Genomic DNA, 18,652 nt, shown 5'->3' with positions numbered 1-18,652 from the left:
TTCTAATGTGAAAAAAAGCACAGAAGCTTTTGAAATTATAGTTTTGGTCTCTAGATTTCATACAATAACGAAGCTTTACAACTACTTACTAGGTAACTTCTTGGAAGTCAAATTTAGATGTATGCAATTTAATTTATTAATGGAGCTTGAGCTTTTTTATATTACGTTACCAATTCTTTGCTAAGAAAAGTTTTTTTTGCTTTCAAGTTCATTAAATCAAATACATATATGTACGAGTAGTTACATACTTTATACTCAAACTGCCAAACCAAAGCCCTTGAATTATTTAAATCAGTGGTGCTCAAACGCTCTTTGGCCTATTTAACTTTAATTTATATTCTTACGAAAATAAATAAATAAAAAAACTCATCTATTTATAAAGCCCTTATTTGTTTATACTTTATTTATGCACCGTTTTTTTTATTTATTTTGTCTTTTTCAAAATTTAATTTAAATGGTGTTACCGACATTGACTCGTATGTATGGATGATGTTTGTGCAAGGGTGTCAACAAAAAATCACAACCCTTAAAGAGGAAGAATCTATGTATTTCGTTTTCAATAAAACAAATTATTTTATGTGAAATACGTTTAAATCATCTGTAAATGGGGTTAAATTGAAAATGTTTCCCTTTCGCAGAAACAGAAATTCAAATAAAAAGATTTAGAAAAACAAAAAATTCTATTTTATGTCTATTGCCCAAATAAATTTTCTGGGGAGTGGGGGCCAGCAATAGAGAAAAAGTCTAACAGATGTCATAGTAGAAAAACAAATGGCTACAAAAGGGGTGCTTTTTCTATATACATAAAGTCAGTTGTTTATGAGGCTTTACTATGTTGGCAACTTTTTAGGATGAGTGTGAATTTTGTGGTTAATGTAATGTATTGTAATTTGATATATTTAAGCTGATTTACTAAAAGAAACCTATAAGAAAACAATAGCTAAAAATACTCGTACGACTACTTATTTATATATTTTGCTGTAGGTATATCATGAGAGATTTAAAAATTCATAAAATGGAAAATCGAAAAAAAAGAAATTTTAAGCTGTTATCACGTTTCCTTTGACTATGAATGACTTTAAATAGATAAAAGGAAATATTCTTAGGTATGCTAGAGAAGGTACTTATTGTAATTATTTAAAGATTATTGAACGCTTTCAGGCAAATACAATTATATTGAATGTCTTATCTATTTTCTTTCACCTTTTGAGCTTAAAGATATTTACAAAATTTTAAGTTTGTATTAAATAATAATTTAGTAGATATTTTACAGCAATTGTTAGATATTTATACAAATATTTGGAAACATTTTAGCTTTTAATAATATAAAGCTTTAAGCTTAACAATTTTGTAAGCTAGATTTATATAAAGTAAAATTACAAACTATTATTCAATTTAATAACAGAATTTTGTTTTTATGTTGCTTGAAATATTAAATTTATAACAAATTCTGCATCATTAGTCATGCTTGAATAAAAAGTTAGGCAAACTTTTAGCCTTATAATTGTAAAGCTTTGAAGCTTAATCAATTTTCTTGAAGAAAAAACATATGGGGATGTGTTTTTTATCTAAAACTTGTATTTAATTCGAAATAGTTCGCTATTATGCAGTCGTTGTAAAAGTTTTAAAGACCGTTCAAGCTGCAGGCTTTATTCTAATCTAAATGTTCTCTGTTTTTTTTTATAATTTATATTTCCCCTGCTGGCTTTTTCAAAACCAAACCATATGTTTTTTTTTGATATTTATTTAACATCTAGTTGACCTTATTGTTACCATTTAAACAAATGATTGTAATATATCACAATATTTGATGCTTTTTATTATATTCTCCAGATAAAAACAAAAAATGATTCAAATATCTGTACATTGACACCCATCATCATCAATTTCTCGGCCATACTCATCATCATTGTTACAAAAAAGAAAACTATTTTTCTAAAAAGAACAATAGAAAATATCATATATCACATGAATACTGCTTTTCCAAATGATAAATGAATGTTTTACTATTAATTTGAATGAAATAATAAAACAAATTGGAATGAAAAGAGATTTAAAAACTCTTTTGATATTCTTAACAAAGACCAGTAGTGTGTTTTTTTGGTTTATCATAAAAATGATAGTGTTAAATTCACCATAACATTTTCTTTTAAATAAAGAAATATTTTGGAAATGCCATTAACAGCAGCTTAAAAACTAATAAGTCTTTAAGTAGATTATAAAGAAGGAAAACTTTTATGATGCTTTTTTATGCTTTTTCTAAATATGAAAGCTATTAAAAAGCTTTAAGCTGAGTTATGAGTTTTTAATTTAGGATTTAGTTGTATTTTTAAGAATAAATTTTAAGTTTTGTTTAGAATTCTTTAAAAAAGATAAATACTAGTATTATAAAATGGTCATTTCCTTAAGTAAAAATTAAAGAATCTTTATATTTTGAATAAATAAAAAGCTTTTTGGTTATATTTTGATACAGTTAGGGTTTTTATCAGAAAAAGTTTAACAATGAAATGCAGGTTGTTATAATTTCCAGAACAATTGACCTTTCCCTAGCTAAAAGTAAGTAATTCGTGGTGAATCACATTTTCAAAATTTCAAATAATGAAATCAGTCCATAGCTACATTTACACCATCTCATTTGATTCAGATGATTCAGAAAAGCTTCTCAGATGTGAAGTAAAGTTAAATCTATTTGTGATTGCTTTTGGTCAATCAGACTTTAAAAAGCTTTTTTGCACTTAACTCAGTATGAACTCAAAGGCAGCATAGAATATCGGATTTTTAACGTTTTACAAAAAAAATCCAATAAAAATTAAATCTCTTCTCAACTAAAAACAACATTAATTCAGTTACGTCCAATCATGGACAGCTGAAAGCTCCTGAAACATTGTAGTTTTGTCCGTTAGATAATTCATGAAACTTCTAGTGTTTAAATTAAGTGTGTGTATATCCTGTGACTATTTAAACTGTTGTTGTGTCAATTTGAATATATAAAGAGTTGTTACAATTTTAAACTATTAAATTGCTTTTATTAGCAATCAAAATAATTAGGTTTATTAAAGGAAATAAACTACCGTTTTTAAAAGGTAAAAACGTAAAAATATGTATATGCTTTATGGGGTCGCTAATGGAAAATGTAGAAATTACAAATGGAATGACAAACTTAAATATCCTCCTCTTACCACTAAATTGGTATTCCGACATTTCGAATTATATTTCTGAATTTTTGAATCGAATTTCAGAATTTTCCATTTCTAACAGAAATACAAAGGGGAATTTCTAAAATACAATTAGAAAATTTTAAAATGGAAACTTCTAAAATATATTTGGATTATTCTGAAATTCAATTTTAAATTTCTAAAACTACTTCTTCGGAAACAAGGTTTTTTTAATATTTCTAAAAAATTTCAATATTAAAAATCTTTAAAAAATTCTTGAATGGGAATTAGTTATAATATTTGTTATTGGCCTTGTGCTATTTAGTAGATTCTCTGACGGGTCACTAAACAATCCTATGGGAACTTGTCCCCAATAGACTACAAATACAACCCCAAAAAGTTAGTTTGAATCAAATTTTTGTGCATTCGAAAATCTAAAATTTCAATATCCCTGAAAACTTATTTTACCCCCAAAATAATTCTTAAATAGCACTTGTATACGAATTTAATGGAATTCTCAAAATTAATACGATTTAATTACATTTCAAAGTCTTTTAAATAAATACCGCCATTTCCTGTCCATGGGTGTCTTAAACAGACAAAATTGTTTCTGTTATTTAACCAAAAAAAAGAACTTAAATATTGAAGTGTTGAGAAGTTTTTTTGTTTTTTTTTTTGTTTAAACAAATGTAATTCTATGTCTAGTTGTTTATTTAAATTCAAAAATAAAACAATACGTGCTTAATAGACACTGTTTGATGTTTTGCTTCTTTTTTGTATTTTTTTTTCTTTTTCTTTTAATAACATTTATCGATTTAGGCTTTATTAACTGTTAATGATTTTGTTTAATTGTGGCCACATTTGGTTACAATAATATCCAGCTGTTTGAAATATTGTTAAATAATTCGTAAGAAAAAAATAAAAAATAAACTTAAACAAAAAAGCCACTTGGAATTGTAATTAAGCTTAATTTGTCATTTAAAGTTCAGCAGGAAACATTAGAAACTTTTATAGGCCATAAGGTGTGTAAGTTAAAATAGATTCTAACTGGTAATAACGGTTATTTAGAATTAAATTTAAATTTAAATACTATTGATTACGATTGTTAAAGACATTTTCTAAGCAAGACAGAAATAAACATTATGCAGGTGTTTTAATGGTTTTTAATGTTTATTTTAAAAAGCACTTGTTGAATTTAGGGCCACATATAATGAAACGAAACGACAAACGTTTGAAAAGAATATTAATATTTTATATGTTAAAAAAAACCTTTTTCCAGTATTTTCCATAAATTCTATTTTGAGATTTAAAGCTTTTCGCTTAATAACATGAGGAGCTTTTTTGTTAGTTAAGTTTAGAAGCTTAAACTAAAAGCATTTATATTTTCCAAAGCTTTATTAAACTAAATATATTGAATTCTGTCATTTTCTAATAATTAAGAAAAGTTTTTTGTTCAATTATAATTCTTTTTATGCTTTAATTGTTTATTCATTAGTGGCCCTAAAATATTTATTCAAACTTTTGGTTTTCAGTTAAAAATTGCATGTATAAGATTAATAAGACTCTAAAAAAAACCTTTTTCCAGTATTTTCGTTTTATAATATGAGGAGCTTTTTTTGCTAGTTGAGTGTAAAAGCTTAAAATAAGAGCTTTTATATTTTTAAAGCTTTATTAACTTAAATATTTAGAATTATCTCATTTTCTAATAATTAAGAAAAGTTTTTTGTTCAATTAAAATTGTTTTTTTGCTTTAATTTTTTATTCGTTATGTGACCCTAAAATATTTATTAAAACTTTTGGTTTTCAGTTAAAAATTAAATATATAAGATTAATAAGACTTTAACAAATCTTTTTCCAGTATTTTCCATAAAAAATCTTAGATTTAAAGCTTTTCGTTTTACAACATGAGAAACTAGCATGTAGTTGAGTGTAAAAGCTTTAACTAAGAGCTTTTATGTTTTTCAAAGCTTTATTAAACTAAATATATTGAATTGTGGCATTTTCTAATAATTAAGAAATGTTTTTTGTTCTATTATAATTGTTTTTATGCTTTAATTGTTTTTTCATTATATGGCCCTTAAATATTTGTTAAAACTTTTAGTTTTCTGTTAAAAATTATATGTATAAGATTAATAAAACTCAATATTGGTCACATACGTTGTATACTTTAAATTGATTTTGAAACTATAACTTCATTTACAGTTCAAATGTCGTTTAAATTTATTCTCCTTTTATTACTTTCACACAACTATCGTTTCAAATGAATACCCGCATTGATTTTCAATTAGTTACTTTTCTAACTTTTCAAAAACAATATAAAACCCCAAATAATATTAAAAACAACTCTCTGTTTAAGAAATGTTTCCAAAGAATTTCTTTAGAAACCGACAGCAGCAAAGAAACCTTGTAACATATAACAAAATTTTTATGGTTTTCAAATGCAACATGCATTAGATGCATACAAATGTTGCACATACTGCTCGTAAAAATTTGAAAACTCACATACTGTTACACTTATTCAATCACTCACACATACTCACTTTCATTATTTATAGAAGATGAAATCTTTTTCAAGTTTTGTTGAAATATAAAACGATACCAGCGTTTTATTTTCGTTCTACGGAGTGCATTTTGCGTCACAATGAGACGCAGCAGCTCATAAATTAGCTGGAAGCGTTAATGTGCACAACCAGTAAGATTTTGTGTGTTAAATTGTTGCACATTTTCCTCATTCTACACAAAATATGGGAGATAAGGTTTCAATGGGGAAAGAAAATAAAAAAAAAAATGCGTGATTTTTATTTTTTTGAATAAAGGCTTTTCCATAAGTTTTATAAAGCTGTTCACAGTTTGCTAGATGATGGGAGTTTCAAAGCAAGTATCAAAATTTCATATTTAAAGAGTTCAAATTATAAGTTTTTATATATTTTCCATGAATTAAACATATTAAGGTACAAATTGTGATGTTATATTGTGAGATATCTTAATATATATAAAGCTTAAAGCATTTCTGCTCTTATAATTATAAAGCTTTACAGGCAATTTAGTTTTACTTGCTCTAAAGCAGTTACATCCAGCTCATATGCATAATGTGCGAGCTTTTACAAAAGAGCTTTTGTGCTTTCACACCGACAAGAGTACAACAAGCAATCAGACAACAATGCTTGCTATTTATTTTGCAAACAAACAACGATACGCTATGTATTTTGAAAAAAGAGCTTTCAAAGCTGTTTAACACAAACTTAAATGCTAGCTTGGACTTAAATGTTCTAAAGCTTTAAGTTATAAAATGCTTGTTCTTGAATTTAGTTGTACATGCCTTAAAGTATTATTCTTAACAAACTGTGACCATCCTTAATATTGCAATGATGATGTTCTGCTAAAAATTGATTTCGATACTGAAAAACATAATTCAATTTTACATGAAAATCGTGTTTTATACCTTTACACATTCATATATTGTAGTTAACAACAAACTGCAGAAGCTTTAAACTAAAAAAAACATTAAAAATAAAAATTATTTATGTTTGAAAAAGGCAGACGAATAATAGCCAAAGGGAATGAATAACAACAGATTCATTGAAAATATCACGCGTGTCAAAACTTATTTTTATTACTACACAAAATATAAAAAAAACGAAAAACTAGACATCACAAATAACAAACCAAAAAAAATTTCAAATCAAATTTATTATGTGCTTAATAAAAACAGACAATTTTTATTTTAACAACTGACAAATCGAAAATTTACAGTTTTCCTGAAATATTTTTTTTTTTCGAAAAATTATCAAAAATTCAAATTAAAATAAAAACAACAACAGCAACACCCCACAACCAACATTTCAAGAAACATCAAAAAAATGTGTTAAGGTCGTTAATTTATTTAAGTGCAGCTGCATTTCTTTAGGGATTGATCTGATTTGAAACATACACACACTCTCTGACTGACTGGATCATCATTATCATGATGAACTAACATCTTTAGAATAATGATGATATGTTGTTCTTGTTTTTTTTTTCAAATTTTTATTGCTCCACACTATTTTTGTTTTGTGTAAATTTTCAAACGTTTCACTAACTAATTGATTTACAAATGCAACCTACTCAAATTTTGTTTTGTTTTTATAGAATTTAGTTTAGAAATTTATTTTAAAGTTATTGACTAATCTAACCTCTTTAGAGATAGATGATAGACATTGAGCATTAGCTTGTAGGTCTAAGCAAGCATTTGCATTTAACTTTAAAAGCTTTTAACTTTTATGTCAAACTTTTTCTTTGTATTTGATACTAAGACCAACAAAAAAAATAAGGAAGATTAAAAGGCTATAAAAACAGCAATTGAGTTTTAATCTCAAAATTTTGTTTTGAATTTCAACAGTTCGGTTAATTGGGCAATTAAATTTGAAAATAAAAATTTCGTAAAAAAAATTAAATAAAACACAACATAAAGAACTCTTATTGTGTAAGCAGAGATGTTGAAACTCATTAGGAGATAAAATTTTATTTTCCAAAGTAAAAAAAAATAAAAAGGAAATTCGGGTTTTTTAAATTTACTCTTTGTAATAGAAAGTGTTTAAGCTAAAATGTAATTAAGTACAGCAAACTTTTAAAATATAATTGAATGGGAATAATGCTAAATTAAATTTTATTTGAAAATTGGTTAACAAAAAAGCTAAAGTAGGACCGGGGATTGAAGATAAACTGGGACCATTTAAAGCAGTTAAGCCCTGCTCATATGCAAGCTTTTACAAAAGAGCTTTTGTGCTTTCACACCGACAAGAGTACAACATGTAATCAGACAACAATGCTTGCTGTTTAATCAATCAACGATCAGTAGTAGATCTTCAATGCTCTAATTATTTTGCAAACTAACAACGATCAGTATTAGATGCGTGCTTGGACGTAACTGATATAAAGACTTGGGATTGACAATAAACTGGGACTATATAAATCGATTGAAGCTATAGTGGAGCTACATAAAGATCAATGATTGACTATGAACTCTGACTGCATAAATAACTAAACTTAGACTACGATTAGAGATGCTGATTTTTGAAAATACCGGATTTCGGGATTCCCAAAATCCGGGATTCTCAGTTTGGCATCACTACCTATGATTAAAGCTAAACTGGGAATGCATAAATATTTGATATTGAAGCAAAACTAGAGCTATATAAAGTTCCATGATTGTAGCTAAACTGGGACATAATAAAGACCTGGAATTGAAGCTAAATTGAAACTATATAAAGATCTCCTATTGAAACCAAACTGCTACTACATAAAGTCTTACGAATAAAGCTAAACTGTACATAAAGATCTAGGATTGACGATAAACTGGGACTACATAAAGATCACCGATTGAAAATAAACTTAGACTAGGACTTAATAAAGACCTGCAATTGAAGCTCAACTGGGACTATATAATTACCTCGTATTGAAGCTAAACTGAAGCATAACGGGGGCTATTTATAGTCCCATGATTGATGCTTAACTGAAACAACAAAGACCAGCGACTGAAGCTATATAAAGACATCGACTTGAAGCTAAACTGGGACTAGAATATCTCAGATTGAAGCTAAACTGAAGCATAACTGGGGCTGTTTAAAGTTCCATGATTGATGCTAAACTGAAACAACAAAGACCTGTGACTGAAGCTAAACTGGGACTATATAAAGACCTCGAATTGAAGCTAAACTGGGACATCATAAATACTTGATATTGAAGCATAGCCACTTTTATGCTATATAAAGTCCCACAATTGAAGCTAAACTGAAACAACAAAGACCTGCAACTGAAGCTATACTGGGACTATATAAAGACCTCCGATTGCAGCTAAACTGGGCCTACAAATAGTCCTACAATTGATGCTAAACTGAGACTGCAAAGACCTGTGTACTCTTGTCGGTGTGAAAGCACAAAAGCTCTTTTGTAAAAGCTCGCACATTGTTCATATAAACTGGACGTAACTACTATAGACATATAGCAAAATATATTCAATTTTATGACACTCTAGAGTCATCTTTAGCACTCGTTTGATCTACACAGCGTGAAACCGTAAACATTATCTGTTTATCTTGCAGTTTATAAAGAAATAATTTTCAAGAATTTTTCAGCAATTCATGCATCCATTTCTCTACATATTGAGCGAGACAAATACTCTCATTTTATAAAACGAAATGATTTATATCGTTTCAAATTTTTATGAAGAATATTGGGAAAAGATTTATAACTCGATTCTTTTATAAAATGAAAACCAAAATTTCTTATTATTTTTTTAACAACAAATGTAGTTCTTTACATTGTGTAAACTATGTAATAAATCATTAAATTGAGGTAAATAATACATAAAACGATATGTAAAATACATAGAAATCTAAGGTTTTGCAATAATTACGAGCCATGACCTCAAAAATAACTTAAGTAACATTATTTTTAATTGTCCTTGATGGATGCAAATCTATAATTTATGTAAATGTAAAAGAGATTTTAAAGCAGATCTAATTTTAGCATTACATTACTTATTTGTTTACATTGAATTAATATATTTAAGCAGTTATAAATAAGCTTCTATGTTAAAGTTTTGTATTCAGTACTTAAGCTATTTTCAAAGTTAAGGCAAATGTAAAATTTATTGATTGTTTAGAAAAATGTTTAGCTAACTTTCTGTTTATTATTAATTCCACAAAAAATATTATTATTTCCTCAATTATAACTTTCCTAATAACATAAAATTCTTTTATTTCGCTTTTCTAAATTTTTAATATTTTTATGTATTTTAACTAATTATCATAAATAAATAAACACCTTGTAATTTAAGATTTTCAAGTAATTTTTCATATAGATTTCTTTTAAAATCTATTTAATACTATTTCCCCCTAGACCATTATAGTCTTAATAAAAAATTTGTTTTTTTTTTCAATCATAAATTAAAGTCTTTATTAACACAGCGATAAAATTAATAACTCCTATAAAAATACATTTGTTTTTGTTTAATATAAATCATTAAAAAATACAAATAAATTTGTAAAATTTTACCAAGTAGCCCAGGGACATTTAAAACAAAAAAGAAAAACAAGAAAAAGAAAGCCAAAGTGTGAAAAATATTTATTGGAAAATATTTTTTAATGGCTTTAGAAAATAGATGTAAAGAAATAAGAAATACAGCTGAGGGCATTGTGTTTTTGTTAATGGCATATAATTTGTTAGGAAAGTTAGAAAAAAATAAATAAAATCTAATAAATTTGATGGAATATAAAAATAAAAAAACAAAAACACTTATGACTTTTTAAAGAAATTGAAATTAAACAAAAAAAATATTTAATATTTCTAATATAAATTTCCTTTTTTCAATAAAATTTATCATTTTAGGAGAATTCTGTTTATTAGAGTGATGAATAGCATTTTAAATGTTGGTAATAAACTGAACAAAAAACTAAAGCAATTAAAATTTTAAATTGTTTAAACGTCTAAGTTTTTTCTTATTTGTTTATTTGTTTGTTTTATGATGAAGACAAAAATGAAATGAATGTTAAATTGTTAAAATTTAAAGAGAATTTTCCTAGAACGATATAGCAACACATTTGTGACTCAAATAAGAAAATTAAAACCAATAATGCTTGATCATGAATGCGACAAATGGGGCCGGATTGTTATAAATTTAGATATGTAATAGTTTAAAAAGGTTTTATAGTTTTCTTACAACCAATTTAGCTTGATCACGAATGCGACAAATGGGGCCGGATTGTTATATTTTTGTTGTAAGATATGTAATAGTTTAAAAAGATTTTATATTTTTAATTGTTTAAAGTAAGCCTTTAACAGCTGCCTTAATTTACCAAAAAAAAATTGGAGAATTTGTTCTCATATAAGTAAATTACTACCAATTTTGCTTGATCACAAATGGGGCCGAATTATAATATCTTTGTTGTAAGCTACGTAGAATAATCTACAATTGTTCAAAAACAATTATTGTTTAAAAAGCCTTTAACTGCTGCCTTAATTTAAGAAAAATTGGAGAGTATTGTTGGAAATTCGTTTATTATTTATGTTAAAAGAACACCTCAACACTATTAGCATATTAAAACAAATTCTAAAGATTTTTTTTAAATAATCTTTCCACAGAAAATAAAAATAAACAGCTGTTGCATTTTCCAAACAATTAAAATTTGTAAATCCTTTTTTCAATTGACCATTAAAAAAGATTTATAACCAAAGAAAACTGTACCTGTTTTTCTCATTTGTTTAAAATCTCCTCTTAAATTTTTCTTATCAAATCTCCAAACACACATCAATTTTCTTTTATTCTTGCTCCCACAAAATTGAAAAGCATAACGAAACCATAAAAAATTGCATTTTTTTCTTTTGTTTCCTAAATTCCATTCTAAAATCTTAGAAATGCTTAAAAAAAGCAATAGAAATACAGACAAAATCTATAACATCTGCTTGATTTGTTTTATGATAAATTACTAAACAAAAGATCATCCCTGCAACATATAGCCAGTCATACTTGCATCCAGCCATTGACTCAAATAACAAAAAAATTTAAAAAAAACACAATGAAATAAAACGCATTAGATTCTTTTAAATTTTAACACAAAAATATTGAAAGAAAAACCATAAACCAAAAAAGCAGGTGCTGCATGTCACTGTTCCAACAACTGCAGCAGGCACTTTTCTTTCTTATAAGAGTTCAAACTAACATTCTTTAGTTTCCATTATACCGTCCTGAGAATGTTGAGCAAGTATCCTGTAGAGTTTTTTTTTTAAAAAAAACATGCATTTAGTAACGTATCCTTAATCTATTGTCTTGAAAATACTGCCATGATTGCAGCACTTATCGTGCATGTGTAGGGCTTGTCTACCTGCTAAGGATTTAATTTTCTCTTCCTTTCGAGTTCTAACAAGTCAATGTGAAAACTATATACAGAAACTAAACAGATTTTGATATGAGTTTTTGACATTTAAAACGCAGCATGTGATTTTGACAGTAGGTAGCTAAATTGAACAAAATTAATTCTGTGAATAATATATAAATATTTAGGATTAATGGTATATAAATCAATTTATTGTATAAAATAAAGCAAAAATAAATTTAAAACAATAAAACAACTTAAAAATTTCAAATTTATTTATGAATTAGCCAAATATTAATTCTTTACATTTGGTAAAAATAGGTAAAAAAACTTGTTTACACTAAATATGACTAAATTTTGTATTATTTACATGGTGTAAATATTGTAAAGAATTGAGTTTTTAAGTAAATAACTCAACAGAATCATTAAATGTTGTATAAAGCTTTAACAAATTAAACTATTTAATTGTTTACATTTTGTAAACAATGTCATACATATTGCAAATGAACATTGTGTAAAGTGAAGCAAAAATAAAGTAAAAACAGTAAAGCACCTTACAAATTTTAAATATATTTGAGAAGCAGCTCAATATTATTAGTCTACATTTGCTCAAATAGATAAAGTTTTAATTTCCATTAACAATTAAAAAAAATTATATTATTTACATGGCGTAAATAATGTAAAGAATTGATTTTTTAAGTAAATAGTACAAAAAAATCATTAAAATTAAAACAATTTATGTAAACAATGAAATAAACACAAAAGAAGCTGAAACAATGTGTGATTTATATTTTGTTTACAATTGTTTACATTGTGTAAATAGGGTAAAGACAAGTTTTGATATAATTTTGTTATAAAATACAATTTTTAATAGTTGACATAATGTCAATTAGGTAAATAATTGTTAATTCATTTACTTGAATTAACATAAAATGTTTTATAAAACTTAACAAAAATTAACAATTTTTATTTTTTACATTATATAAATAAAGTCAACAATTCAATTTGTATGTAAATAAATCAATTGATATTTTTTACATTAGGTAAATAAAGTAATCAATTCAATTTGTCGCTAAATTGTATTAAATATTAAAGCAAAAATAAAAAGTTGTCTTAAAAATTTTTTTTTAAATTTTTAGCTTTAATTTTTAAACATTTGTACAACATAAATTTATTCAAAGTATTGGCCATTGTCAGCTATGACCTTTTCCCATCTTGCTGGCAACATATGGATTCCGAGCCAAAAGAACTGCTCAGCTTTTGAGGCCAAGAACGAATCAACCTAATTTCTGATACTCTGTTCCAAAGTGAAGCGTATTCCAGAGAGAGCTTTCTGAAGCGATCGAACGGGGCAACGTCTGGACAACTTTAAAATCACTTCATTCTAAATAGATTTTAACAGGTATTGCAACATGTGGCCTAGAGATGTCATGATGGAATATTAGGATTTCATGTCTGGCCGAATATTCTGGGCGTTTTTCGGCAAATGCTAGCTTTAAACGAATTAGTTGCTTTCGGAACAATAGTCTGGACAGATTCCAGCAGCTCATAATAAATAGAACCCTTTTGCTCACACCAAATACAGAGCACTAATTTAGCGACATGAATATTTGGCTTTAGTGTCGATTCGGCTGGTTGACCGGTCTTCACGTATGATCGCTTATACTTCGGGTTATCGTAATGGATCCATTTTTGACCGCAAATAATTCGGTGCTTAACCCTTAAATGCATGATTTTTACTTTTATTTTTCTATAAAGTATCAAATATTTAGTTGATTTTTATTTATTATATTTCCTTTAGCTTTAGTTTGATTTAGAATTTCTTTAGCTGAAACTATTCGTACTCCATTTGATTTTGCTGAAGGAGAATCTGAATTAGTATCAAGCTTATGTTTGTATAAAATTAAGTGGAACTAAAATGTAGACAATTGGCAACAATATGCATTAAAGGGTTAAATGATTTTCTTTTATAGCATTCAAACATCATTTCTGACATGCAAAATCGTCTTTCAAGTTTTCTAGGCTTCAATTTGGATGAATCCTGCTGCTCGCAAACATTTTCAAATTGCTGCTTGAGTAGCTCCCAATGATTTAGCAAGCTCTAGTTGAGTTTAACAACAATCTTCATGGAGTAATGCCTGGGCGTTATTTGTCTTCCGTGTAAATATTACCACTTCTGAACCGAAAAAACCATCTCTCTCACGTTGAAAACGATTTAACACGTTCACCAGAAGCTTTGGCGAGCAATCGGTATTGTCACTCTAGGAACTAGCTCTTGTTAAGATCTGTTCCAGAACTAGTTCTTTAATCAATGGTTTTTGTTCAAAATTGATACACAATAGTCTACAATAGTCCCGAGAAGCAGTAAAGAAAATTATTTTGCTTCTTCTATTATATTACATAAAAACTATTAATGACTTATAAAAATATCCATACAAAAATCATGCTTATCGATCCTTGAATACAAGTATCGTTTATTACTTTTAATTTAAAAAATGCACACCGTACAATCTTGTTAAAAAATTAATGGAAAAAGATTCGATGTATCTTTATTCAATTTAACACAATATTCCATAAAACTTCTTTGAATAACATAGAAATTATACTTCCATTACACAGAACTGGTTCCTGAAGTGGTTGCGATATCACTAGCTATAAAATAATCAGAAGTGGTTCTAATTATAGTCGTTCTAGAACTCGTAGTTTTTGAAGAAGTTCTAAAAATGTTCCAGGGTTCTTTAAACTTATTATTTTTCATATAATTTGAAAGAAATAATTCAAAGAATACAATTGAAAATTAATTTTCTTTCTCTACCCTCCCAAGGGCGTCATCAACAATCATTATTGTCAAGATCTATTGTAAATATCATCTATCTAACTTACTATTATTGGGAATTAGAATATGGGGGAGTAAAATTCATATATTTCTTCCGTATGTTTTTTGTAATTTAGACGAAATTTTACTTATTTTTATGATATCTGTGGATTTTACAACATTTAAACAATTGGTCAATTCTCAAAATTAAAAAATAAAACATAATTTACAACATATTTTTCGATTCATGAGGTATCCTATCTTGTCATATTGTCATATTGTCATAATGTTCTAATATTTGATTAGTTTACCTTAATGTACTAAAAATCTGTTATTTACATTATGTAAAATATAAATAAATTTGAAAAGAAAATCAGTTTCATATAATTATTACACTAAAGCTTAAATTTTAATACCTACAGACATAAACGTAAATGTTATATGTAAAATAATGTATAAATAAAAACCAAAAACAGATTACCGGAAAATTGACCCAATTAAACTCATTAAAGCACTCTTAAGAGCCTTTTATTACTTTATATTCACAAAACTATTGACGTAAAATACTTACAAATTGTTCGTTTTTTTATTTTACTTTTAGATCTTTGTTTGATGGTGCCACAACAACTGCTGGTATTGAAAATCCCTTAAACTTGCACACCACCAACGCGACTGCAGCAGTCGTGCCAGCTGGAGGTGGTATTACACCACCTATACGTTTGAGTTTTCGCAAATGGTTTTCCCGGCCCTCATTACCCTTTGTCATTGGTATTTTGGCGTTGGGCGGTGTAGCCTGTACATTGGGTGGCATTGTATTGGGTTCGACCGGCCTCATCGAACACTCGACACAGTATCTAAGTGCTGCTCTATTGATGATTGGTATTGGTGTTTCGTTGCTGGTAATATCTGGGGCAATATGGCGCTTGAGTTTACCCGATGATGTTGATGAATGCCCTTGCTACAGACACATGGAAATGTGTAGAAATTGTAATAGTCCGTATTGTAATAGTCGTCTGATGGGTAGTAATTATTTATATCCAGAGTTTCAACATCGGCCACCACCACCCTCCTATTTAACCTCATTAAATGAATGTGCTGGCATGAGTTTGCTGTTTCATCCGACAGCAGCCGCACCACAAGCAGCCACCTACAGTACATTACGTGTGAATACACCGCCTCCTCTATACAGATCCACAAATTCGCTAAGGTATGATATTAAATATTTCAATTTAATTATATTTATAAATATATTAATTTGTTTTTCTTTTTTTTTAAATCTCTTTAGTGTTTATGGTTCTCCTCCACCTGTGGCACATCTGCTTAATAGTTCAGGACCCGCTGCCACCACAATAGTTCCTAATTTATCAGCCAGCTCTGTGGGCATTGTGCCGGATCACAGTGTCATTGCAATGAGTACAGTCATGGAGAATTTACAAGCCCAGACACAACCCTTAATTAAAGAGTTTAATTATTTAGAGCTGGATTAATATTTAGATGTAGATTTATTTAATTTAATTTTTGAACCAAATTGACTGATTTTATTACTAAAAAAACTAAAAAAAATTATATATTTTTAACAAAAAAAAAACCAACAGAATTGATTATTTATTATATAAATTATCATTTAATTAATTATTTAGTTTATTATATGTACGTTTAAAAAGTTTTTCCTTTTAAATTTAAATTAAAATAAAAATGTTTAAAATTGTTTTAACTTTTGTTTAGTTAATAGTTTTATTTTTATTTTTAAGTTTTTAACCAAATTGTACAAATCGATTAGATATAAATATAAATAATAAAATGTAAACATAATTATTATAAAGGAACTTAAAACACTCCAAAATTTATAAAAAAAAAACACAATATTTATTTTTTAATTTTTATACAAAACTGTATAGGAAATTTGGAATTTAAAAAAAAAAATTAATTCTTCAGAACAGTTAATGTATTAAATTTTAAAATCATTTTTCAAAATCTGCCACTAATTTTCAATACATTACATAGAGTAACTTACATTCTCTCTAAATATCTTCCTAGCAAAATAATACATAACAAAGTAATGGATTAAAATGTTAATATAAAGACTTTTTACAGTAGCATTTTAACTAATTATTTTAATACAGTTATATAATATAATTGATTGCAGGGACTTAAAGAAACTGTTATCAATAAAACGGTAATGTTGACCCCAATATATTTTTGTGCGGGTTCGATTCCCGCCAGAGACTCTAGGTGTATCTGCAGCAAAACGGTTGCAGTTTGTGTTTGGTTTTGTTTAGGGGTTAATTTCGATTAAATTTCGCTATCTTTCTATTAGAAATTCCAAATAATGCAAAATTTGAGCTTTGACCTTGACGACATAAGGATTAACGTGGTCCGATTTTAATAAAACTTTCCAAATTCATTTAAAATTATCTTTAATATAACTGTTAGTTATAGTAAAGATAAGTTATTTTATTATATACGAAATTTTATCGCAAATATAGATGATATTTTAAAACAAATTACGAATTTCCGTAGGCCCTCTATATCTTAAAAACCAAAAAAACAATCGATCAGAATTAATAAAAAACAAGTAAGAGTGCTATATTCGGCTCTGTCAAATCTTTTATACCCTTCACCAAATTATACTTCAAAATTTAAAATATTTTTAGGTAAACAATATTTATTTTTTTATCCAGTTGTTTTTTCAATTTTTTTTTTGTGAAAAAAAAATTCGGGTTAAAAATTTTTTTTTCCGATTTTGACCCATTGTAGGTCCAACTTACTATGGTCTTATATACGTCGTTGCAAATGTCTTTGAAATATCTATCATTAAATATTCATATTGTCTATAGTAATGTCTTAGTAATCCAGATATACTTATGTAGGTCAAAAATAGGTTAAAAATCGAGGTTGTCCTGGTTTTTTCCTCATATCTCAGCCATTTGTGGACCGATTTTGCTGATTTTAAATAGCAAACTTCTCGAAAGCATATCTGACAGAATTATTGAAGATTTGGATCCCGAAGATATCTGGGGTCTTCAGAAAATTTATTTCAACAGACAGACGGACAGACAGACAGACGGACAGACAGACAGACAGACGGACATGGCATAATCGACTCCGCTATCTATAAGGATCCAGAATATATATACTTTATAGGGTCGAAAATGAAAAATGTAGAAATTACAAACGTAATGACAAACTTATATATACCCTTCTCACGAAGGTGAAGGGTATAATAAATAAATAAATAAACCTAAATATCTCTTGAACTAAAAGAGATAACTTTCATATGTATGGATGTTTTTTGTAGATCTCCTTAGGGAATATTTATATTTTAAGTTTCAGCTCATGCTGATTATAGTTGAATTTTTGGCGATTTTTTTTTTGATTTTCTCGAAATAAGGGTCAAATTGACCCCTAAAGAGAGGAGATAGACGGTTAATTTATTCCACAAAAATTATCCCCAAAAATTCCACAATATAACTCTGACAATAAGAATTCTCTGAGACATTAACTTACAATATTTATTTCATTTAGTATAATTCTCCCTTCGATCAAAAAATTAAAACTTTGACCCACTGTAAATCAGACCAGTAAATCTACTCAACATGCCCTTTCAGAATTATAGGGTCGCTATTCAGAAAATAAACTGTATGAGAATTATATAAGCACAATTTGTACAATATAAAACCAGTTTGTGCGAAATACTCACAAACAAGTGCAGTATAAAATAAACGTTTAAAGTGACTACACTCTTGATCACTTAGAGACACTTAAGTGACAATTGTCTTCACTCTAGATTACTTAGACATGGGATGTATAAAGTAACCAACTGACTTCTC

At 27.3% G+C, this 18,652-nt stretch overlaps 3 protein-coding genes across 3 annotated transcripts in view; 2 read left to right on the top strand and 1 right to left on the bottom strand.

The window, feature by feature from the left end:
* The window catches only part of LOC135960210 (uncharacterized), a 27,681-nt gene extending 11,284 nt beyond the window's left edge, over window positions 1-16,397 (top strand). Inside the window, exons 2-3 of the mRNA XM_065511446.1 lie at window positions 15,424-16,029; window positions 16,108-16,397. Of these exons, the coding sequence (XP_065367518.1) occupies window positions 15,424-16,029; window positions 16,108-16,309 (808 nt within the window). The 3' untranslated portion in view covers window positions 16,310-16,397. The remainder of the gene's footprint in view (window positions 1-15,423; window positions 16,030-16,107) is intronic.
* Window positions 1-18,652, bottom strand: part of RpL29 (ribosomal protein L29) — a 242,714-nt gene that overhangs the window by 142,637 nt on the left and 81,425 nt on the right. The gene's annotated exons all lie outside the window — the stretch shown is intronic.
* The window catches only part of LOC135961417 (sensory neuron membrane protein 1-like), a gene marked incomplete at its 5' end in the record, with an annotated part of 19,886 nt that continues 17,596 nt past the window's right edge, over window positions 16,363-18,652 (top strand). The window contains one exon of the mRNA XM_065512916.1: window positions 16,363-16,479. Within this exon, the coding sequence (XP_065368988.1) occupies window positions 16,363-16,479 (117 nt within the window). The remainder of the gene's footprint in view (window positions 16,480-18,652) is intronic.

The sequence above is a fragment of the Calliphora vicina genome, chromosome 5 (assembly GCF_958450345.1).
Source record: "Calliphora vicina chromosome 5, idCalVici1.1, whole genome shotgun sequence".
Taxonomy (NCBI): domain Eukaryota; kingdom Metazoa; phylum Arthropoda; class Insecta; order Diptera; family Calliphoridae; genus Calliphora; species Calliphora vicina.
This window is presented reverse-complemented; position numbering and strand designations above follow the sequence as displayed.